The 26,025-nt window shown below is 37.2% G+C and overlaps 2 protein-coding genes across 2 annotated transcripts; both read left to right on the forward strand.

Moving 5' to 3' along the window:
- Window positions 1–115: 115 nt before the first annotated feature.
- LOC135083986 (protein SHQ1 homolog) lies at window positions 116–2,679 on the forward strand. Its single transcript, XM_063978748.1, has one exon. The coding sequence runs from the start codon at window positions 228–230 to the stop codon at window positions 1,617–1,619; it is 1,392 nt and encodes a 463-aa protein (XP_063834818.1). The 5' UTR covers window positions 116–227; the 3' UTR covers window positions 1,620–2,679.
- A 15,383-nt stretch (window positions 2,680–18,062) lies between these two features.
- LOC135083881 (cytochrome P450 4c21-like) lies at window positions 18,063–24,274 on the forward strand. Its single transcript, XM_063978629.1, has 9 exons — window positions 18,063–18,178; window positions 18,534–18,647; window positions 19,109–19,288; window positions 19,753–19,946; window positions 20,288–20,327; window positions 20,425–20,608; window positions 21,666–21,817; window positions 22,468–22,635; window positions 23,271–24,274. The coding sequence occupies exons 1-9, from the start codon at window positions 18,103–18,105 to the stop codon at window positions 23,465–23,467; spliced, it is 1,305 nt and encodes a 434-aa protein (XP_063834699.1). The 5' UTR covers window positions 18,063–18,102; the 3' UTR covers window positions 23,468–24,274.
- The last annotated feature ends 1,751 nt before the right edge of the window (window positions 24,275–26,025 follow it).

Raw genomic sequence — 26,025 nt, forward strand, 5'->3', positions numbered from 1 at the left:
GTTTATCAGCTTTTCTAATTTATTTTATTGAGCGGTATTTGTATTTTTCAGCTGCGAAATGCATCAACAAAAACATGTGAAACAAAGTGTCAAATTAATGTCAAAAAAACTTGGAAGCGGCATGTGCGCAATGTGCGCTGCACATTATTGATTTTATTTATTTTCAAGATTGTTTTGTTTTCTTACTGCGAATTTGTGAGATAAATGTTTGTGTGCAAGTGCTCAAAATGCTGACTCCGCGCTTTAAACTTTCGCAGGACGCGAATCATGTGTTCATAACAATACATGCACCTTACACCAACATCGGCGATACAGAAATCGATGTGGACGGGGAGAATTTTCTCTTCGTATCCAGTCCGTATTTCCTGAGATTGCGACTCCCTGGCAGATTAGTGGATAATGACAGCTCTAAAGGATCTTACACGTGTGATTCTGGTGATTTCACCCTTACTTTCGACAAAGAACAACCAGGGGAGTGCTTTGAAAACTTAGACATGATTACCAGTTTGCTAGCTCCTCGGGATATACCAGATGTGAACCCCGCTTTAGTCGAAATGCTTGACGAAGACGGCATTACACTTGATGAACATGAAGAAATTAATCCCACTGCTGAATATGCAGTCGGTTTTGCTAATAAACTCACCACAGAATTTGGAGATCTCGCCAGCGAATACCCACAAATATTTGAATTAAGGGATCCCCAAAACGTTGCTATAACTGATCGTAATAACCTGAGAATACAGTATGAGGACGACAAATTTTCACCAGACCATTATTTGGCAGATTTGTATGAACCTGAGCTGATATTGCCCTACTTAGAGTACACACCGTTTTGGGATAGTCCTGACTATAATAACATAGATTTTACTGAAGATGAAATTAGTGTACTGAAGGAGCTTCCGAATAAAAGCTATTTGTTGACCAAAACTGAGAAGCAACAGGTTATGCTTGGGATTATTGACATTTTATACGGATACTGCTACGATAAAAGAACTACGTTTAATGATAGCACAGTGGAGTCCAGTTGGACAATAAATAAACTATCATCTACATTGAGCTGGTTTTGTGTCTTCAATGACATACAAGAAGTCTTAATTGCTTGTTACAGAAGGGCTCTAGTATTCCCAATATTCAGAAATTTTGAACTTTGTGAAGCGGTAAAAAATGATGTCACATTGCTCTTTGAGAAAGGCAAAAAGTTCATCATAAAATGTTTTATTGAAATCCACACAATGTTCAACAAAAGCAATGATGCTCGTTACATTTTAAATCAATTGTACATAAAAGATTATTTAGTGTTTTTGCAGAAATGCAGCGATGACGATATCAATAAATTGTACTATCAAATTCTTAACAAACAGATCTCAAAAAATGACGTACAATTAGAGTTAGAAGAATTAGAACATGCTGCTCAACTAGTAAAAATTGAGCATTCACAGATTTTAGAGAACGAAATGGCACTAAAAATGGCCTCTTTGAATATACTTGGTCTTGGGTGTAATAATGATGCACTAAATGAAGAAGAAAGCGAAGATGATGACTCATCATACATCGCTAGTGATTCGTCAGAAGATTCCTCAGATGACCTTGACTCTGATGATGACCAACATCCATCATGACAGGAGGCTTTCGACGCATAGTCGACGTGCAAAGGCTTGTAAACGTTTCGCAGTGATACGAAGACTGAGTAAAATAGGAATTTATTAGCCAAAGATTGGAATTTGGTATTGTTATGGACACCTGACATGGTACTTCGAAGAAATCGAGAATAACAGTATCCGATGGCAGCACATTTGTAACAAAAAGTAGTTTGAAGTGCTGGCAAATTATAAGATCGTGTTACCATTTTTCACTCCTCATTGTAATCTTTGGCAATATTTGGTACGTTGATATTGTTGGTAAAATGTTGCTGTTATTATAAACTATTTTAAATGAGATATGCAACAGTGAAGACGGATCTATAACAGTTCAGCAGCTGGAAATAGTAAATGTGCGGAATATACAAGCCTTTGAGATTCTGGGACAATCATTTTGAATAAGTGTAACATTATATGAATTACAATTACCAGTTTATTATACATGTACATTACCTACTCTCAGTGTATTTAGACAAAAAAATACAATTATTATGTAGTATTCAACAGTAGCAATAGCAATAATATGCACAACAAAATGTAAAATTGAACCATTATCTAAGTTATTAAACTTGAATATCTATTGAACTACTTAATTTGTAATGTTGTGGTTGATTGCTGGCGCGATTTTACTAGTCCAGTTTTTAATTTGATTGAAAAATTGTCTATGAATTGATTAGTGAAGTGCCTGTTTCATGAATCAATTTAAAACCTGGACATTAAGACCTAAGATTATACAAATAGTGTTTTAACGGTATAAATAATAAATACAGGTGGTATAAATAATAAATATAGGATGTTGATTTCAATCCTCGCCATATTTATTTAGGTGACATATAAACGCATTATCCACCATAAAAAAATTACAAACGAAAGTGGAATTTTCAGCGAATATATTTTCCGTGCGAGATCAACTTGAAATCAACACCCTGTATAAAAAAATATACACCTTATTACTACATGCACCATTTAAAGTACCTAATTACCATTGAAATCCATGTAATACATTGTATTAAAATCTCTATTAAATCATATTATAAATGTCTGTTATTGTGTTTTATTCCGATTTGCAATTACATATTTTATTAAATGCCTTTCAGTTGGAACCACTGTAGAGTAAGGTTCTTGCACTTGCTAGTGGCTAAAACAGTGGCGCCAACTGGTGATCGCAAATACGATACAAATCCTGAAACTTGTGATGTAATCTCTGTGAAAATCCTTAAATGCCTAAGGTCCCTTGTAGATGGCCCTGATCATAGCTGGGCATTAACTCGTTAATCCGTTAATCGTTAATTAACGAAGTTAACATTTCTATTAACGGATTAACTTTTAAGTTAACTTTAAAAAATGTTAACGGACTCGTTAACTTCCGTTAAATTATCCTAAGTCCGTTAATCGTTAATCCAGTAACTACTATTTACCAAAAAGATACAGCAGGCACGCCGAAAAACATTAGAAAAACGCGTTGCGTGGAGCTGTATGCTCAATGTCATTAACTATATGGTGTAATTTAGCTTGTCTCAAGAGTCAAGCACACACACAAGCTGACTTCGGTAAAATGATGTGTGACGTGACGTTTATGCCAAACTGCAGAAAATGGCGGAGGAAATACATGATTAAGCATGAATTATCTTCTATCTATCTTCTATATAAATAAAAATGAATTGATGTTCGTTAGTCTGATTAAAACTCGAGAACGGCTGGGCCGATTGAGCTGATTTTGGTTTTAAAATGTTTGTCGTAGTCCAGGGTAGGTCTAAACGGTAAGCAAATACGCGCGCGATATTGTTTTTCTGTGACAGACAAAATTCCACGCGGGCGAAGCCGCGGGCGGAAAGCTAGTCATGAATAATATTAACCACTTATTTACCTCTCAGTGTCTTCAGGCAACTTAAAAAAGTACATTCTGTGTTTTTATTATTATTTAGACAGAATACTGCACAGTATTTAGTACACCATTTTCTTTATTTTTTTCCATCATACACAAGAATACGCGTGCGTGAGTCAATGCTTGCTCGTAAGTGAGGCCTTGTCGAATAGTAATCCTGTAGGGTGCCATCGTGCTTTTTTTGTTATCGAAGTAAACTCGCGGAGATGAACAGGCCTTATACCTATATTGACTTCACTTGTTCCTATGTGTGGGACAAATCTTGCAACTGAATTTAAGACCAGTTCTCCTCAACCGATTGAGCTGCAATTTGGTATATTTATGTAAGTACGATGAAAATGCAATGTTGTGGTACCATTGAGCTGGTCTAATGATGGAGTCAGGAGGCGGCCATAGGAACTCCTAAATGAAACAGCGGAATCGCATCGAATTTGGGTTCGTTGAATTTGTCTTTTCGAGCACTTTAGTACTAGACGATGTCCAGGTCCTGATGATGGAGTCAGGAGGTGGCCATAGGAATTTCTAAACGAAACGGTGGAAACTAATCGAGTTTGGGTTTGTTGGATAAAATTTGTCTTTTCGAGCACATTGGTGCTAAATTGTATTGTAATTGAACCAAGGCTCTGAGATTTAGATACTATAGACTAAGAGCTGGTGAACGCCAGACCAACGTCATTTTATAAAAGCTGAAAGTTTGTCAGCGTATGCTCCCAATATAGGTTAGGTTAGGTTTACCCTGTCCCCGTAGGGTAGGTATGCAATTCAATGCATTTTTCCCCGAAAAAAAAAAAAAAAAAAGGTGAGTTTAGGATGTTGGTGGATTATGAAGTTTGGGTCATCGTGGCTTTGGCAGCTATCCTAAAAAAACTGTCTGGCAAGGAGTTGGAACTGTTAAAACTCTCTGGCTAAAAAGAGGAATAAATTCCATGCGCGATACAAGCTTTCGAAATTGTTTGAACCTTGCATACAATTATTTTTTCGTGTTATATAATGGGTTAACGGATTAACGATTAACGTTAACTTGCGTTAAATCTTGCTAAATGTAACGTTTTAACGTTTAACGAAGTTAATTTTTTTATTAACGGTTTAACGATTAACGAAGTTAACTATTTGATTAACGGTGCCCAGCTATGGCCCTGATCATGCATTACCTTATCTCTAAACCGCAGCCTTGCATCTGCCTATAGATGCATAATATCTTTGCGTAATGAAGGAAATCCTTCCCCCACATGGCACGCATCACGCACTGCGTTAATTGAATATGTAATTTTCAAATTAAAACCTATTCTAATATCGCTAGAAATATTGTCTTAAATACTCCCGGACCTATAGATGGCCGGATATTTTAAACTGGATGTTACTCTAAAGCCCGGTCTGTGAGCACGTAGAATTTTGTCCAATGACCCCAAGCTACCCATTCTTATCGCTCGCGGACCAGACTATAGCTAGAGAGCGTAGGTGGTACACAGTAGAAAATAAAACATTGGGGTTGCTAAAAACGTATGTACTGCTAGGAAAACTCAAAATATTTGTTTTTCAGGATGCTCACAGGGCCTATGTAGTTTATCTATGTCAACCTGTTGTTCATAGCAAAAACATCACTTTGTTTTGGGTTTATAAAACAGGAAACTTGTAACTCGATCGATTTCAACATAAATACTTACTTACTCTTCATCTGCAGACAGCTAAGTTAGATAATTTATGCATTAAAAATCAATGCCAATAACTGTATTCATATTTGAGTAAACACAGACTTAAGAATTCCTGAAACAACGTGAATTCAACAACAACAGTTCAGTGGTTTATTGCAGTGACCTTTTCTAAAAGAGGTCAGCAGGATCCATTGCGTTTACCCGATTGCAAAGAGAGTACCTAGTGTAATTTTTTGACGTGCTTTCATAATAAATCTGAAACAGTTATATTAAAATGTTATTATTTATAATCGTGCCGAGTATATTGTGCTGTGTCTATGCTTGGAGAAGAAGGCGAAAATATCTCCAAGGGAAATTGCCGCCCATTTCCACTGGCGCCTGGCCCATCGTTGGGCACATGCATTTGTGGGTGAAGGGACGTGAGTGTTTTCTTTTTTAAAGTCCGTTATACAGTGTGTCCGGGCACGTAGTGATCAAACTTTAAGGGCCAAATCTAGGGACAATTTTATCGATAAAAATACTTCAAATTTGGGGCTTGACCCATTTATCGCAAAATTACAAGGATTTAAGTTTTTAATTTTTAGTTTTCACCTCTTCCTTCAAAAACAAGTGGAAGCGTGGGTAGCTTAACATTAATAAGCAAATATTTTATATCATGCGATAGCCAATAAAATTATCTATTAGCAAAACTAGAAAACAGATAAAAGTTATTTCATACATTTTAACCCTTTCAGGCCGGATTTCAGATTTTTTTAAATTAACATTTTTGACTACATAACGTGTTTTATTATTGTATAAGGTACTCCAAAAAAATAATTTTAAAAATCCCCCTCGCCCCCCTCTGCGTGGGGGGGACCCAGCACGATCGTGACGCTCAGGCTTAAATTAATTTACTGCACGAAAGTGACGGTGTCAGGTTTTGAAGTTAAAAACCTAAAAAACAATAAAATGTTTAGAAACATATATTTTTAATACTCTTAAAAGGAGAAGGAACTTTAAGTAATATATCTGATTTAAATTGCAAATCATTTTAAAATAGGTAAAACGGTAGGTACTAGCAGATTTTTATTACATCTCTTGATGAGGAAAAAATCCTCTCCTGATGTAATATTGGATGCTACTAAGACGGGTTTGTTATCCATTATCCATACATTTTACAATAACAATATCATTACTAATGAATATTTGGGTTTCTTGCTTGATGTCCTTATTTTTCGTCCTAGGGATTCAGTTTTCATAATTGTGCCAGTCTCATGAAGCCCCATTTCATTAAATTTCTCGAATAAAAGTATGGATGAGAAAAACCTGTCAAAAGATACAGAGCTAACTGCTTGCAGTCTACTTGAGAGAGATGAAGAATTGCAGAAGTTCAAAAACCTAGAGATCTTCAAAGTTTATTGTTGCGTCCTGATAAACTTCGAAGTCAATCATCAAACCATCATGGTTAGTAGCGACGAAAGCTCCTGTGAATGTGGCTTTGTTTTTTTGATTGTCAAAAACCATGTGAATATGTCCCAGAGAATGAAATCCATTTGCTCGTCTACGGAATAAAAAAATGTTGGCTTTCTACTTTGTCTCAAGCATTCCAGACTTGAGTAAGCACTGCATGCCCTTCCTTCCGAAACTCAATTCTGGTTTTCCTACTGCAGGAGCTTCATCACTGTTTACAGCATGGAAAGCCACACTAAGACTCAAAAAATATCTCTGAAAATTTTATCAGCAACTAAAGCTAATCTCATTCTATTCGTCGCCAATACAGGTGAATGCATGGAGACGGAATACATCCCATGAAGAAACTAATTCAAACTACTTTTTGAACTTATTTGCTGGGGTATTCAATACTTTCCTGTTTTGCGGATAATTATTGGTACAAACAGCTGCATGTTCAAAAAAGATATCGTCAAAAGCCTTCACTGTAGGTCAAAGGAGACTACTACTGCTGACAATCGTTCTGGATAGTAATAATCCCTCTGGTTCAATGGCATCTGTATCAAGACCCTTTGGCCAGTTGCATCGCTTTCCGACGACTTTTAGAGAGCTATTGGCACAGTAACTGACAATGGACCTGGTCTTGGAGGTGATTGAGGCTCATCAGTAGGCATCAATGGCAAACCAAGACTTCTACATTGCTTTCATCATGATCCATCTCTTCAATTTCGGAATAATTGACATGCCTAATAAGCTGAAGCAACAATTCACCCGTTAATTCAGTTCCAAAAAGCCGAAATTTAATTGAAAGCATTAAAATAGAGTAGTTCACCGCCATACAAAGTATGTCACCGCATGTTGGGTTTGAGTCGGATCATCACTATCGTGCAAACAAAATTTTGAGAGGTAATATTTCCCTCTGCAAAATAAATAATGCCAAAAATATTATTTACCGAATTACATTACTAACTAAACAAAATATTAAAAGCAAAATTCTAGTAAAATAGTTGAATTAATCACGAAATAATTAGTACTAACGCTGACCACTCCGCTCAACAAAAGAGGTCGACATCTTTACTTCGATGTCAAAGAACACTGACTGCCTTCTCTCTCGCACCTATGCGTTTAATTCATAAACAGACTGTTGCACGATCGTTGGCTAGCGTCTTGGGCCCGAAAAGTTGGTTAGAAAAGGCGCGGGAATTTTTTGAAATAACGTGCACGATCGTGTTAGGTCGTCCTGAAAGGGTTAAGGGAGTAAGAATTGTTAGAAAGTAGTTTGAACATCAAATAAACTATAGGTAATCTTAAACTTTATAGAATGTTTTGTCTATGTAATATTTTATCGATGATAAAATAAAAGACACTCGATCTTCGGCTTTCACAGAAATACGTTATTTCATTTCAATTATTCCCATTATAATAGGTTATGGGCCCAGTAAACCCAAAAAGTTATCAATAAGTGCATTATCTGGAATAGGCGCGTATTTATTTACAAGAAGCAAGAACTGAAACATCAAAAATGTCTTCAAACGCATTCCTAACCAGTGTGCCTAAGCTATTGGGTCGCCAGAATTACCACGAATGGGCGTTTGCAGCGGAAAATTTGCTGGTCTTGGAGGGCATGTCTGACTGCATCAAGCAAGAAAGTTCAGAAGCCAGGGCAACAGAAGACAGAAAAGCAATGGCCAAGCTGATCCTAACAATAGATCCGTCATTATACGTCCACATTAAAGAAGCTAAAAGCACCAAAGATCTGTGGCAGAGAATAAGAAACATGTTTGATGATTCTGGATTCTCAAGACGAATAACATTACTCAGGAATTTGATATCAATTCGCCTTGACAGCTGCGAATCAATGACGAGTTATGTTACACAAATCATCGAAACGGCCCAGAAGTTGTCGGGAACAGGTTTCTCTGTAAATGACGAGTGGATCGGGAGTTTATTGTTAGCTGGTTTGCCTGAAAAGTATTTCCCCATGATTATGGCAATCGAGCATTCGGGAATCGCCATTACCAGTGACGTAGTGAAAACGAAGCTCATAGATTTGGCAGGAAATGACTGCGAGGCGGGAAGCGCATTCTTGAGTAGAGGGCAGCACAGTCGTCATAGTTTGAAAGTTGGTAGCACTGGCAAGTTCGACAACTCCAACCAACTTCATGGCGGTGCGTATGGCGGAAATGGAAAGTCTATGCCCGACTCATCAAATGTCAAATCAGAGAAGTCAAGTGTCAAGTGTTATCGTTGTAAGCAGTTTGGACAGGGTAAATCCGCGAAACAGTAAAAAACTTATGTTCCGATCGATAAAAAAAAAACTGTTGTAGTTCTGGTAAATTAAACTTCTGAATAACGATTCATACAAGTTTCCACATAAGGCGCCATGATCCATATTGATTAAATACTTCAAGTTATTTCGATAATCAAGAAAACACGCACTAAACGTCATTACCATCACAGTAAAAATACTGACCTTTGCCGTTGTCTTTCAATTTTTTTTACTTTACCTATACACAGACCAGATTTTGATTATAAATTTAAAATGTACATATTTACCGTGACAAAATAACAAAATTATATTGAAATCGTATTAGCCAATAAAATGGAATCATGAATTGAAATATTGTCACGAGAAATCGTCATAGCCATCGCGGCAGCATCAAAGGTTCTTTAATGTGGCCGCGACGCGACTTGTGTCCGCTTGTGTCCGCGCGTCCCACTCTTCAATTCGTTGCTCGTAACAGAACAGAATGCACGTAAAATTTACGCAGCTCCGAGACTTTTTAAACTCCGAAAACGAGAGACACTCGCAGTTTGTCATCGGCTCGCGTCATTCCCATTTTGTGCGATTTGGTAAGTTTTATATATCGATATTTTTCTAATAATTAGCACTTTGTAGCATGTGATTACAATAAAAAAATGGCGATATTGAGGTGTCCCAATAGTGGTGACAATTATTTTTATATAATTTTAAAATCGTTTTCGTCATTACCATTAACATCATTACCATATCATTTAGGCTTATGGTGATGACACTTTGTATATGGTAATGATGACTATGAATGGTTTCCTAAAAGAACAATGGGACAAAACGTCCCCAGAACTGTAGCACTTTAATACCTACCTTATAATATGATAGTACATGATAATACTATAATTTTATTATAGCCTGACCAGGAACATAAAAACCCTCGCCATGTTGCGGAAAACTAATGGTACTAATTTCTTTTAATGGCAACAGTAACTGAAAACTTCATTGACATGTCACCTTGCATGTCAGTCTATTGCTGTCAAAGTGTAAACAAACTTTATTTTAAATGTGCGCAATTGATTTTGTGAATTAAATTGCTAAAATCTTTCTATAGTCGTGAAAGAAAAGTGGTTCACAATGTGTTAAAGTATTTGTCGAAGAGAATACTAAGGGTACGGACAATATTTTCATTGAATAATGTTTTCGACAAAGGTTGTCAAATTGACTGACATGTTTATAGTTTAGTACAGTCCACTATGAAAATTAGCTGTAGTTTGTTTCAACTACCTATTTTAAAGTTTTTTGTCACTTTCTAAGTATTGAATTTTATGGAATTGGGAAAGAAGTACCGAGTTTGAAGCGTTCATGAGCAGACATTGCAGTTGAATATTCAAGTTCTGAATTTGATTATTGATGAATAATAAAATAAATCCTACTAGCTCGATTGATGTTTTCATTTAATTTATTTAAACCAGGTTACCTATAATAATATTTTTTCGTTAATTCATGAAAATATCAAATTAGCCCGTAATCCTGAATCCTGATACATAAAGTTAGCCTATTAATTTAACACAGGTACGACTGTACTCAGTGTTGCACTATCAAATGCAATTGACGCGCCTCTATGCCAGGGTTTTTATGTTCCTGGTCAGGCTATATAATATGACAGCTCAAGTTATTTACTATATATATAACTTTTTTCTGAGACATGCATGTCACATGCATGTCTCAGAAAAAAGTTATATCTAAAATAAGAATCCATAAGCAACCCTGAAAAAATACATACAAAATCACTTTTGACCGACTTCAATGGGTATCACGACAGCTTGACCCCGGGACAATTCGACTCCTGTGACAACTCGACCCCTGCGACAACTCAAACCCTGCGACAACTTGATTTTTTTCAACACTCAACACTTTTGACTTACTTCAAATGGTTTCACGACTGCTGGACCATACGACAGCTGAACCCTACGACCACTCGAACCCTCCGACAACTTGACCCCTGCGACAACTCGATTAAATTACTTTTGACCTACTTCAAACGGTATCACGACTGCTTGAGCGTTAAGAAAACTCGACCTGGACACCTCGATCCTTGCGACAAGTCGATCTCTATTACAACTCGACCCCTGTGACAAGTCGAACACTGCGACACGTCAACCCCTGCGACTACTCTGAGCATTTATTCTAGATTCTGTTCAGGCATTGATTGATGGAGCTAAATGGTTTACAATAAGTATCATAGTTGTCATCGGGGTCGAACTGTCGTAGGTTCCCTACGACAGTTCGACAACTGGACCCCTGTGTGTTGCGATTAGTATCATATAGCTCATTCGAACTAACACCTTTCATTCATTCAATCGGTAACCCAAAAAAGGGGGTGCACCAGACCATTTTGGGGTGTCTTACCTCCCCACTATATGTATACCCAACTTACTTACATTAAGGACTTATGACGGGGGATGCTGTGCTGTGCTATGCCCCGGGTGCCAACCCATGCTACGCCGCCACTGTCCAGCAGTCGTGAAACCATTATTTTGAAGTAAGTTAAAAGTGTTGAGTGTTGAAAAAAATCAAGTTGTCGCAGGGTTTGAGTTGTAGCAGGGGTCGAGTTGTCACATGTCACACTTGAGCTGTCATATAATAAAATTATAGTATTCAATTCAATTTATTCATTTAAAGATAACAATGATCCACATGGTTAGTAAATGGGTGCCTTATACAACTATGTTAGTAATTTACTTATTATAACATACCACTAATTATCCAACCCGTTCGGTAAGAAGTAGCCGAAGGAAATGAGTCGGATAATAGGAGAGTCGTACCTCTCCGCCACGGTCTTCAGGATACTGTTGGGGCTCGCCCGTATCCTACTGAGCAACGAGGCAGTCTTCTTGCATAGGACAGCAAAGAAGCCGTCAGTATGCGACTGAGCAAACATTTCCGAAGCACTGCAGAAGCGAGGCAAGCCCAACAGCACCCTGAAACCGTTGTTATATTGGACCCGAAGGACGCCAAGCGATTTCTGCGAGTACGTGGTCCATAGGTTTCCCGTGTATAGACTCTGACAGTATGCTTTAAACAGAGTGATCTTGACGTGGTCATTACATCGGGCAAACCTGCGAGCCAACATATTACACCTTACTGCCAGCGCCCTTCGTTCCCTCTCGATATCAACATGATCTTTAAGGTCATCAGTAACGTAGTGTCCGAGATATTTAAATTTAGTGACTCTGTTTAACTTTACCCCATTCAGCAAGAGGTCGGGTACCATACCACGTTTGGACATTTACTGGCGGCCTTAAATACCATGTATTCGCTCTTCTTCACATTATACAAATAAGCCATGGCATTTAGCATACGCTTCACACACACCCACCATCTTTCTGAGAGCCCCCATTGTTGGCGCCAGCAGTACCATATCATCAGCGTAGCTTATGTTGTTGATACAAACACCATCTACCCAGCATCCGATACGCATACTGCTAAGGGCAACAATGAGGTCATTTACGTATAGGTTGAAAAGCCTGGGAGACGTCAGCCCACCCTGTCTCACCCCGCACTGCAACCCATACTCCTCAGAAAAAACGTTAGCCCATCTTACGCTGTTAATCTGGTTAGCATACTAATAATGGAATATTTGTGATACTTCTGACGGGACGCCCGGCCTCCTCATCTTATCCCAAAGGATGTCATAAGACACAAGATCGAACGCCTTGGAGAGGTCGAGGAAGCATGCGTAAATGGAAGTCCCCTGATCCGTGTAGTACCTGACAGTGTGCTTAAGACTAAGGATGGCGCTCTCGGTCGACAGTCCAGGCTTAAACCCGAATTGAGCATTATGTGATTTTAAATATTTATCTAGTAGAGAGTCAAGCACACTGTCAAGGACCTTTGCCGTGATTGTAGCTAGAGAGATCGGTCGGGTATTAGCATGGTCTATCATACAAGGTAGGTATTAAAGTGCTACAGTTCTGGGGACGTTTTGTCCCATTGTTCTTTAAGCTTTGTTTTTAAATGAGAAGGTTTTTTATTAGTTTACGAAAAGACGTTTTTTTTATTCATTTCTTGTATGTTGACTATTGTGTAAGTCTAAGTAAGAGTACCTAGGCATATTTTTCAATCAAAATCCTCATTGGTGTAAATATATATTTTTTCTGATTCTGAATAATATTAGGAACGTAAAAAAAAATTAACTAATGTCCGTATTGTTCCAAATTCAATAAATTCATTAAAATATTGAATACATTTATTTTTATTTCCAACCCATTCTTTAATAGGTACGTGCTTAGCTAGGAAAATAACACAGATAAAATTGGTGTTTAGCTAAACAATTATATTTAAATTTTAGTTTTTAAGTAATTTTAATTTAATGTATTACTATAAAATATATTTCGTCATCACCATTAACATAAGATCATTACCATTTTAATAAAATCATTACCATTAGGAAAACGTCATTACCATTTTGTGAAAAAATATTTGGACGCTTGTTACTTCTAAAATCACGATTGAATCTAAGGGCCTCACACTGATCCAAAGACTACTATTATATACTGGAGCACTGATCTAAAAAGCTTATTGCTTAACCTTTCAGTTTAAGCTAGTTTGCACGCATCCCTGTTAAGTTTTTCAAAAAACGTAAAATAAATCCCGCGGAATAAAATCGGCGGATCTACCCGACATTACAAATCTCAATGTAAACAACAGAGTAATCAGCCTCAGATAAAGAAAACAAACGCATTTTCGGCAGTTTTCTTGAGTGGAAATTACAGCAAACAGGACTTCTATTTGGATAGCGGTGCGAGTACACATATGACTCCAAATATAAACATGCTATGCCAGTTTTATGCTCTGGGGATGTTGATATCATGACCGTTACTCCGGATTCCCTTTATGAAGTGACGTTGAAAGATGTGTTGTGTGTACCTAACCTTACCACAAACCTAATTTCCATCAGTCAACTTATCAAGAATGGGAATAAAGTCGATTTTAAGGAGAATTGTTGCCATGTTTACAACAGACAGAACACATTAGTGGCTGTAGCAAATCTGATAGATGGTGTCTACAAGATGGTCATAGAAAAGAAACAGTGTTTGTTTACATCAAGCTCTTCAGCAGCAAGCAGTGAAATGTGGCACAGGAGACTTGGACATCTGAATATGAACGATCTGAACAAGATGAAAGATGGAGCAGTGACAGGAATATCGTGCACTGATAACTCCGTGATCAACAAAAACTCGTGTACCGTGTGCTGTGAAGGAAAGCAGTCGCGCTCACCATTTGGCCATGTGGGAACGAGGAGCAGCGAGCCATTGGAAGTTATCCACGCTGATGTCTGTGGCCCCATGGAGGTTACTTCAATTGGTGGAGCAAGGTATTTTCTTATATTTGTTGATGATTTTACTCGAATGGTGTTTGTCTATTTCCTCAAAGAAAAAAGAGAAGTTTTCAAGTACTTCAGGGAATATAAGGAATTGGTAGAGAACCAACAATGTAGAAAAATCAAAGTATTCAGAACTGATAATGGGTTAGAGTTTTGTAGCAATGAATTTGAGAATTTCCTAAAAAAGAGTGGCATAATACATCAAAAGACCAATCCATACACTCCCGAACAAAATGGTTTGAGTGAACGAACTAATAGAACAATTGTAGAGAGAGCCCGTTGTTTATTATTTGATGCAGGATTAGATAAGAAGTTCTGGGCAGAGGCAACAAACACCGCTGTCTATCTTAAGAATAGATCTGTAGCATCAGGACTAAATAATAAAACTCCTTATGAGCTCTGGACAAACAAGAAACCAGATTTAGCCCATATTAGAATATTTGGCAGTCATGTTATGGTTCACATACCAAAAGAGAAACAACTAAAGTGGGATAGTAAATCAAGACAGCACATATTAGTCGGCTTCTCAGATAATGTAAAGGGATACAGAGTTTATGACCCCATCAAAAGATGTATAACAACCAGTAGAGATGTTATTGTACATGAGAATGCAAAAGGAAACTGTACATCAGATTCTAATGTATCAGTTTCAGTTGGGGATATTGTCCAATCAGAGGTTCCAAGCAGTAGCAATAACATTGATGAAGAAAAGTTGGTTGTCATTATGAGCCCTGTAGATTTCACTGAAAATGAGTCGCATGATGACACAGTAGGACCTTCAGAGTCTAATGCTTTGACTGATTTGGATTCAACTTTGCAGCAATCTCAAACATCTGTAGAGGAGGAGGAAACAATGTTATCAGAACCGGCAATTCCAGTAATACCCAAACGAGTGAGAAGGCCACCAGAACGGTATGGGTATACCAACTTATGCACCACGTCTAGTTCAGAGCCATCTTGTGATCCTGTGACTGTCAGAGAGGCATTGGAGAGTCCAGATCGAGACAAGTGGATTGAGGCAATGAAGGACGAGCTGCAGGCATTTGATGACAATGATGCATGGGTGCCGGTTGAAAAGTTACCTAATGAAAAGACTTTAGTTCAATGTAAGTGGATTTTTAAAAGAAAGATTGATGTTGATAATAGTATACGTTATAGAGCGCGTTTGGTAGCAAAAGGTTTCACACAGAGACCCGGTATTGATTATGATGAAACATATTCACCTGTAGTGAAACATTCCACAATTAGGCTCTTATTTGCTTTGTCTGTACAATTAAATCTTGATATTACACATTTAGATGTGAAAACAGCTTTTTTGAATGGATATCTAAAAGAGGACATTTATATGATTAAGCCTGATATTAATGATAATAATAAGAAGGAAAAGGTTATTGTAAAGTTAAATAGAGCTATTTATGGCTTAAAGCAGTCCTCTCGCTCATGGTATGAAAGGGTAGAGCAATGTCTTTGTAAGTTAGAATTCAAAAAGAGTAAATTAGAACCTTGTGTTTTTACAAAAATGTACAATGATGTTAAAATAATAATTGCCTTGTATGTAGACGATTTCTTTGTTTATTCCAACAGTAAGAAAGAAACTGAAGAATTAATATCTGTGTTGAGTTCTAACTTTAAGATTAAAAACTTAGGACAGGTTCAACAATGTTTAGGCGTAAGGGTAAAAGTTGATAAAGATTTGAATTGCATTACTCTGGATCAGGAAAAATATGTAGAACAGTTGCTGGATAAATTTAATATGTTAGATTGTAAAATTGCAACTACTCCTATGGAATGTAAATTAGATATTGAAAAGCCTGATACATGCAATCCTGAGATTCCTTACCAACAATTGATAGGCAGTCTAATGTACCTATCAGTACTTACTAGGCCTGATATTTCTTTTTGTGTCAGTTTTCTTAGTCAGTTTAACAAATGTCACACTAATACACATTGGAGTTATGCAAAAAGAATACTCAGATATTTAAAGAAAACCAAGAATTATTGTCTAAAATATGTAAAAGAAAAATCTGAACTTGTTGGATTTGTTGATGCCGACTGGGCTAGTAATACTGTAGACCGCAGGTCTTATACTGGTTATTGTTTTACTATGTCAGGTTCAGCAGTTTCTTGGGAGAGTAAAAAACAGAGAACTGTGGCTCTATCTAGTATGGAAGCAGAGTATATGTCCATTTCTGAAGCTAGTAAAGAGGCTATATATTTAAGAAACTTCCTGTTTGAATTAACTGGTAATCTAAGTACTGTTCTAATGTATAACGATAGTCAAAGCGCACAGAAATTAGTGGCAAATTATGTATGTCAAAAGAGAAGCAAACATATTGATATTAGATATCATTTTGTGAAAGATGTGATTAATGATAAAATAATTGATTTGAAGTACATGCCTACTAATGCAATGCCAGCTGATGTCCTGACTAAAGCGTTATGTCCCATAAAACATTATAAATGTATTGAAAGTTTAGGAATTAGTCAAATGGACTGTTAGATAAACTGTTATTGTTTTTGTAATTATTGTTTATTTGCTGTAGTTGGGGTGTTAGAAAGTAGTTTGAACATCAAATAAACTATAGGTAATCTTAAACTTTATAGAATGTTTTGTCTATGTAATATTTTATCGATGATAAAATAAAAGACACTCGATCTTCGGCTTTCACAGAAATACGTTATTTCATTTCAATTATTCCCATTATAATAAGAATGGATTAAATTAGAAAAAAACATGACTTTTTTCACTTCTTTTTCAGTTATTTTCCAACACAAGAAAAACCGGGTCGTTAAGGTATGTTTTATTTGCATTGTATTATTAGTATTTGAGCTATTCTACAAAACGAACGTAAATTTATTAGTCTACGTCTATTAGTTTCGACGTAATTGTTGAACAAAGATACCCCTTCCCAGCGGTTTCCATAGTAATCGGAATAGGTTGTGTGAATCTTTCAGGCAGTGCATTTTCGCATGTCGCGTGCGCTATGGAAACCGCTGGGAAGGGGTATCTTTGTTCAACAATTACGTCGAAACTAATAGACGTAGACTAATAAATTTACGTTCGTTTTGTAGAATAGCTCAAATACTAATAATACAATGCAAATAAAACATACCTTAACGACCTGGTTTTTCTTGTGTTGGAAAATAACTGAAAAAGAAGTGAAAAAAGTCATGTTTTTTTCTAATTAAATCCATTCTTACTCCCTTAAAATGTATGAAACTTGTATCTGTTTTCTACTTCTGCTAATAGATAATTTTATTGGCTATCGCATGATATAAAACTTTTGCTTATTAGTGTTAAGCTACCCACGCTTTCACTTGTTTTTGAAGGAAGAGGTGAAAACCAAAAATTAAAAACTTAAATCCTCGTAATTTTGCGAGAAATGGGTCAAGCCCCAAATTTGAAGTATTTTCATCGATAAAATTGTAACTAGATTACGCCCTTAAAGTTTGATCACTACAAACCCGGACACACTGTATAAATAAACAGACTACGAGTACTTACTTAGAAAATAAATCGTTCACTGAACTGACCGGGTCAGGAATCGAACCTGGGAAACTGTGTCATTACGTCATTGCGCTATCAGAAAAGCGTGTATGTGGTTTCTCTTTATTGAACGCAAGTTTGTAAAATGGCGGACTTAATAACAATACGCATTCTCTACCATTTAGGTTGACTTCATCATCATCATCATCATCATTTCAGCCACAGGACGTCCACTGCTGAACATAGGCCTCCACCAATGACAATGGCTACCAACCGTGCGATGTTGACTTCTTATAAGAGTAAAATTAGTACTTACTACTCGTGCTGAACTGGGAATTTTTAATTTTCAGTTTTTTGGCCTCGACTGTTGGATATGCAAGAAGATTGTACGAAACAAGGAGGCATGACTTATTTTTATTCAGGGGCCAATCAGTCATACACTTACTATGGTCAGTATAACTAGGTACTTTCTAAGTAGTTAAATAGTACAGTACCTATAGTCTGATCTGTGAGCACGTAGAATTTTGTCCAATGACCCCAAGCTACCCATCCTTATCGCTCGCGCGTAATTATGTTGCTGTCGCGCTCGCACACTCAACGCGACTGTGCGACGGGCGCCCGCAGTGAGTGTGCGAGCGCGACAGCAACATAATTACGCGCGAGCGATAAGGATGGGTAGCTTGGGGTCATTGGACAAAATTCTACGTGTTCACAGACCGGGCTTTACCTCCTACTTACTTGGTTCTATTGGGCAGTTTGTGTAAAGGTTTGCAATTGTTCATAATAATTATTGTCGTTTTACAGCTATATCCAACCCTAATGACTGTGAAAAAGTAGCTAATTCGTGCACGGAAAAAGTTTTTCTACTCGAGGATTCTTTGCAAGCATTTTTCGGTCAGGCACTTGCAACTACCACAGGTAATAAACGTACCCGACTTTGCTAAGTTTCTTCTTCTTATGTTGGATGTGTTGGATAGCCCATTTATCGAGGAAAACTATAGGCTATTATACCATCACGCTAAGCTAATAGAAGCTGCATCTATTAAGGTGAGTTTAGCTAGAGCTTTTACTTGTAACAGAATAACGAGCCGCTCTGTGATGTGATGTTAGTGTACCTATCATCTTTTCACGAACTAAATGTCGTACATTTTAACTGTATCGTACCATTCGTAAGAACGTTACATTACCTACATAGAAATACTAACCTTTAGCTTAGTGCAGTCTGCAGAGCATCAATGAAAAATGTTGGGAAATCGGGAAAAATATTCAAACTAATTTTACGCGCGTACTACATTGCAGGCACAGCTACTTACCTATTTAACTATAGTAGTTAAACGAAGACTTATTACTAGCTCTACCCTTTTCAATTCCCGTTTTAGTTCCAGACTGGGAGAAGCGTCGCACTCTTATGGAGCCGATGTTTGATGCAGCGTCAGCTCGGACGGGAGTGTGGAACCGACACGCGAAGATCCTGGTTGAAGAGTTGGAATCCAAAGTTGGAAAAGGATTTTTTGATCAGACGGAATGCTTACAAAATGCTGCAATGGGAATTTTGCTCAGTAAGTTTTATAACTTATGGTGGGGTTGGATCTTTATTTAACTTTTATCTTCTGAAATCGAGTAAGCGTCATCTGAAATCTGCCGCCCCTAGGACGCTGCCGCAATTAGGCCGCTGCCGCAATTAGGCCGCGGGATATACGGCCTATTGACAAATCCAGGACTGCTTCTAGGGGAGGCCTATGTTCAGCAGTGGACGTCCTGTGGCTGAAATGATGACGATGAGTTTGTAGACAGATACGGTTGTTGTTTCGTTCTCTATATAGCAGACCTTAGCTAGCAGTGGACTTCTAAAGGATGCTGATAATGTTAGACTTTAACCTGCACTGCGCATAGCAAATATGCGACGCTTTAAATCCAAATTTATGGTTCTTGAAGTCAGTTAAAAAGTAATAGAACAATTACTTAAAAACTAGAACACAGAAATGAAAGCAAATATTTTAAAATAACCGTTTATTTTCTCCAGAATCCACTTATGGTGACATTGAAGATGAGCTGCAATCTATAGCATCCCACAAGACGTGCATGCAAGAAACAATGGATGTTCTTTATGAACGGCATCGGTCATTTATGAAGCATAAAACTTTTATTTTCAGATTGTCTAGATTAAAACGGAGACAAGATGCATGTGTTAGGACTATGAAGGCTTTGACTAACGAGGTAAGTAATTCGGAAGTACCTATGGTTAGGTCTCTCACTTGGTGGACCGACGATCTGGTGAAGGTCGCAGGAAGTATCTAGAATATAGGTAGCACAGGACTGGTCGTTGTGAAAATCATTAGAGGAGGCCTAATTGCCCAATTTTGGCTGAAAAGAACGAACAATAATAATTTCAAATAAGTAGGTACTTTAACTTTTCCCAACGCTTCAACGATGAATAGGATATTTTTGTAGTATTGAATGAATATTAATATCGAGCGATTTTACATGGTAAGCAAAAGTTCGATACTTAAATATCTAAAGTATTTTTTTTGCTAATTAATAAATTGAATTGTTTTCAGCTTATTACGATGAAACGAGTAGAGTTCAAGAAAAAATCAGGTAATAAAATTAAACTCAGGGAAATAAGTTGTCTTGTTGTAAGTTTTTTTCGTAATTTCAGGCAAATAAACGTTAAAAATTGAACCTTTAATTTCAGCATCAGAGACTTTATTGGACTTCTTACTGGGGCTGGAAATTCAAGGGGTCTCCTCTGAAAAGAACACAGTTGATGACATTCATGGAATTATTTTTGGCGGTTACAGCACTCTAGTGAATTCTTTGACTTTTATATTAGTCATGATTGGATCCAATCCTGAAGTGCAGGAACGTGTTTATACGGAGTAAGTTAATTGAGTTTTACCTGACTGCGCTAGAAGGGGTTATTTGCCAATTGATTATTAGGTTTTGATTGATACTTTTTAATGCTTTAACCACAGAATAATAATAAGTACTACGTACAGAAGTTTTACTTCGCAAAGGTATTTAAAAAAATGTATGCTCAATGTCATTAACAATATGGTGTAATTTAGCCTGTCTCAAGAGTTACCTAAGCACCATTTTGTTGACAAACGTCAGTGATCGGCACCTCGCCGAAGCTATAGGGCTGACTTCGGTAAAATGATGTGACGTGAGATGCCAAACTGCGGAAAATGGCTGAGGAAATAACTACATGATTTAGCATGAATTATCATGAATAATTTTAACTACTTATTTACCTCTCAGTGTCTTGAGGCAACTTAAAACTTAAAAAAGTACATTCTGTGTTTTTATTATTATTTAGGCAGTTAAATACTGCACAGTATTTAGTACCATTTTCTTTATTTTCTTCCATCATACACAAGAATACGCGTGCGTGAGTCAATGTTCGCTCGTATGTCGTATGTGAGGCCTTGTCGAATAGTATCCTGTAGGTGGGCCATCGTGCGTGTTTTGTTTTCGATGTAAACTCTTTGAATTGGTTTGGCGGTTAAAGCAGGCCTGTTCATCTCCACAGGCCTGCTTTAACCGCCAAACCAATTCAAAGAGTTTTGGCTTCTTTCATACACAGAACAACTCAATCAACCTCATACACTCCATAGAATTAAGAGTAGAGCACCATAGTGCATATTTCATTTAAATCAGAGTTCCTATTACACCCCTTCGATGGACTTCTGGGGTTTATCGTAGGTATAGAACGTCATGATGTCATGCACCCAACACTTTCTTATACCATTTCCTAAATAGCACCTGCACGAATAGCACCTGGCCTATTAAAGTTAAATACCTACCTATAATAGTTAGCTAGGTTTTGGTTCGATACCCACTGAACCCACTCTATAATAATATTTTCTTATCTTTCTCTTCGTCTATTGAATACTTACCTACTTGATCCTTTCAATTTAAAAATATTGTTTACAGAATTCAAAATGTATTGAGCGATTCAACACGAGAAGTAAAGATGGACGATCTGAATAATTTCATTTATTTGCATGCTGTGATTTTAGAAGTTTTGCGTTTATATCCAGTGGTTAGCATTTTAACAAGGAAAACAAAGAATTCTATGGACCTTAGTAAGTATGATTAATAAAAGTTAACTCTAGAATAACTTATCTAAAAGCTCTATAAATACGTCGGCCGTTTAGTGTAGTGGTTCAGAACGGACTACTATGCCGAGAAGTCCCGGGTTCGATTCCCGGCCGGGCAGAAATTGAAATGATGCATTTTGATTTCTATGACGGGTCTGGGTGTTACTATGTAATATAATGTAATGTATATGTATATGTAGTATATCCGTCAAGCTAGCACCCATGTGTGAAATTTTCCAAAGATTTATTTATTTATAATATAACAATAATTAAGCGCGAAGATAAATGTTACACCCCAATTTAGCTACCCCTAAATCCATTATTTCCCTAGTTAGGGAAATGTAGCATTAATTATTATTTTTTGGTAAGTAGGTAAGTAGTTTTTAGCGGGAAGGCGCTGGATGCAGGCCGTCACCACCGGCCATTGTGGAAATCATTGAGGGAGGCTTATGTTCAGTAGTGGGCGTCCTACTGCTGAAATGATGATGATGAGGAGTATAAGAGCTTTTATAAGCATGGCGGGAGTTTTTGTTGCAATGATTTCTGTTGCATTAAAACTACAATAATTTTATGTTCTTCTTCTTTGCCCTCTGAATCAAGCGGCGGCAGGCAGGATAATTTTATGTTCGTTCCAGGTAAATACAGCATCGACCCTGGCAGCAACTGCTTATTATTCATCCATGCCATGAACCGCCACCACTCCTGGGGAGCTGAAAGAGAAGCCTTCAAGCCCGAGAGATGGCTGGATGGGAGCTCAAGGCCACCGTATGCTACATTTGGCTTGGGAAGACGATCGTGTATTGGTAAGTCATGAAAGAAAATCTCTTATTTTCTTTCGGTCAAAATGCCTTCAAGGTCTAGTGAAAACTCTTGATCGGAGATCCTAGGTTGAATTCCCAGATGGGACACACTAACTTAAATATTTTATGTTATGATTAATTTCGTTGCCAGTTTAACTTTCCCCCGGGACAAACTTGACCTTCACTGGTTGGGTTTTTATTGGCGGTCAAGCTGTAGATCCCGGCTACACAGGAGTTGCAGCGGTGGGAACGAGAGGTGGGAATAGTCCCGTAACTTAAATATCTCACTGAAATAGCTAGGTCTTAGTTTGGTTAGGGATTCATGATGAACCAGGTAGTCTTTACTGATATCTTTGCACTGCAGAGTTAAATTCAGATCTTTTTTAAGACTGATACCGGTACGATCTAGGTACCTATGTAGCGAACAAATTAGTCCTAGTTATTTTGTAATTAAGTTAGATGGTTATTCAAGCCTCTGATTTTCATTAATATTTAACCATAATTTATCAAATAGACTTGTCCTTATTGCTTAACTTGCACCACAGTTAAAGGTCATGGGTCTAACTTAAATTTTGACAACAAAAACAAAAGAAGAACAATCTACTTACTTACTCATTGTGATTTAATTTGTATTACAGGAATGAAACTAGCCTTAAGCTCGATGAAAGTCATCCTGATCCACCTGCTAAGGGACTACAAAGTGATTGCTGATATAAAAAAGTTGGTGATCAAACAAGAACTGCTCCTCACACCAGTGTCAGGGCATTATATAGCTTTGGAGAGGCGATCGAAGACACTTTCATCATCATTTCAGCCACAGGACGTCCACTGCTGAACATAGGCCTGCTCCAATGATTTCCACATCGCCCGGTTGGTAGCGGCCTGCATCCAGCGCCTTCCTACTTTCTGAGCTTGTCGGTCCACCTTATGGGTGGACGTCCCACGCTACGTTTTCCAGTACGTGGTCTCCACTCCAGATTCTTGCTGCCAGAAGTTACTTTAATACTATTTAAATAAGGCAAGAAGATGCAGATAACCGTACGAACAGGTTTCAAGAAAAGGACCTCGGTACCTGGCTATATTACTTAGCTCTGTGTAGCTTTTCCACTCATGACACGGGACTATTCCCACCTATTTCCCACCACTGCAACTCCTGCGTAGCCAGGATCTACAGCTTGACCGCCAATAAAAACCCAACCAATAAAGGTCAAGTTTGTCCCGGGGGAAAGTTAAACTGTCATTGAACCCGCAACGAAATTAATCAGAAGAACATAGGAGGAGTTCGAAGTTAAGGTTCGACTTTCCTCTGTTGCAAAGCGGATGACAGGTGACAAACAAAGGTTTAGTAACCTTTATAAAAAGATATGCACCACGGACAATTAAAAATTATGGGGGCCTATCTTATGAGCTATTAGCTACCTGCCAATGACCTCATGACAGAGCAAAGCTTGACTTCAGAGCTAAGCAAGTTAAATAAGATAGAAGTTGCATTGGTAAACAACATATAACCATATCGTATTGTATTGAGAAACTGACTAAATTATAATAAATGGGCATGGTACAATATCTTAATTAAGCAATCAATACGGTTGACTAATAATATTTACTTACACAATTATGTAAATAAAGTATTTATAACCAATACGATTTGTTAATTATTATGAGCCTGCTGTCAATTTAAAATCATTTCGTAGAAAAAAATATTTAGGTACACAAAATGAACTAAACTTAATATTGTTTATGTAAGAATAAACATTTTTGGGTATGGAAATAGTGACATTACAAAAACATGATTAGCATAATCGTGTAAATAAAGCTGTATTAAATTAGAAGAAAGAAAGAAGTAAACAAGTTTTTCAGTTTTATTTCTGTTTCCTAGAAACTACTTATTTCTGGAGACCTGCCTACATCTTTTTTGGAGGTCCTGGGTTCAATTGAATCACTGGAATGAATATGCTTTAGTTTGAACCCACTTTTAAGCTATGTTTAATAAGAGAGGCAGAAGAAGTTAAAACCTCTATTGATGATGTAGCCAATCTTGGCGGTGAATTGCCATCTACGTTGTGATAAGATTTTATTTAGGTAGGTACTTACTGCTAGAATTTATGGTAGAAGTTTAACCATGACAAAAAAAAACATATTTTTATTTTGCCCACATTTTTTTTTGCTTGAGTAGGTATAGGTAATTTTCTATTTTGTGCCTTCTATACTCCTGTGGACGTTACTGTTACAGACCACGAGTGTTTAGGCTTCTCGAAAAACTTTCGAGTTCGAATCGTATTCATATTAAAATCGCCATCAAAAGATTTAGTACGAAAACTACAACAGCCTTGTGAACGTGTCGTAAAGTGAACTTAGTATGTCAAAGTCAAAATTTCTTTATTTGTTTAGACTAATAAATAGTTCTTACAAATCGTCATTTTGCTCTTAAGGAGCCTCTACATGTCTCATAATCTTTTTACCCTACCAGCGCTTCGAGACCAACATTTGGCAAGTGCTGAGAAGAAGCGCCGCAACAAACTCAGTCACCACTGTCTGCCGGTTAATATAAATAAATAGAAATAGTAGTAGTAGGTACATTCGATTCAGGAGCAGTTCACTGAATTTACCATGCATTCTTGTATGGTGTATCATAAGAATGGGTATACAAGATTGCGTGGTATATTAAACAAGGTAGTGACGTGCTAATATCTAGACTTACATATTAAGGTACTAGTAGAAATGACTCGCATACATAAATTTGAATAACTTGGATTGACCAGTCCCCGAAAGCAGCGCCTGTTCACAGACATGACGAGTGAACCAGCCATCGCTTCACTCGACCATATTAGAGGGAATGTAACGACCCGCCTCACTACGCCACCACCCCAGAGACATTTTAGTGAGAATGACAATTCCAAGTTATCTCTTTAAAAAAAAACAAAAACTAATAATAAAGCTAAGTAACAGTCCAGATTGAGAAGCATGACTCTATAACATTTGAGAGATTATTATTAGTTTATACATTACTTTTCATTTTAATTCTTTTTAGTGCGAGCATGAGAGGACCATAATCCTACTCCCAGGATGACTTATCATTAATAAAATATCGAGTTGTATAATAGGCTTTTTTAAGCATGTGATCTTTAACTATACCTTTAAATTTATTATACGGTAGCTCTTTATGAGATATGGTTGCACGAAACTTATTTTGAGAATCAAAATTGTCACGTTATCGTCAATTTGCCACGAAGTCGATTCGTCACACTTTTGAAAGTACCTAAATTCGTCATAAACGTGATAATATTACATGTCAAATGTACTCCAAAATATTAAAAGTGTGACGAATTTACACTGCTTTTTTCGGCAAATCGACAATAACCCCTTGATACATAACATCAATTGACGGCTTAA

Source organism: Ostrinia nubilalis, chromosome 24 (assembly GCF_963855985.1).
Source record: "Ostrinia nubilalis chromosome 24, ilOstNubi1.1, whole genome shotgun sequence".
NCBI classification, from domain to species: domain Eukaryota; kingdom Metazoa; phylum Arthropoda; class Insecta; order Lepidoptera; family Crambidae; genus Ostrinia; species Ostrinia nubilalis.

Excerpts from the sequence above, each read along its gene's own strand:
- LOC135083881 (XM_063978629.1), top strand. The coding sequence starts at position 18,103 with ATGCAAGAAGATTGTACGAAACAAGGAGGCATGACTTATTTTTATTCA. Across the intron at positions 18,179-18,533 it reads TCAGTCATACACTTACTATG|CTATATCCAACCCTAATGAC; the intron begins GTCAGTATAACT and ends GTCGTTTTACAG. Across the intron at positions 21,818-22,467 it reads AAAGAATTCTATGGACCTTA|GTAAATACAGCATCGACCCT; the intron begins GTAAGTATGATT and ends TGTTCGTTCCAG.
- LOC135083986 (XM_063978748.1), top strand. The coding sequence starts at position 228 with ATGCTGACTCCGCGCTTTAAACTTTCGCAGGACGCGAATCATGTGTTC.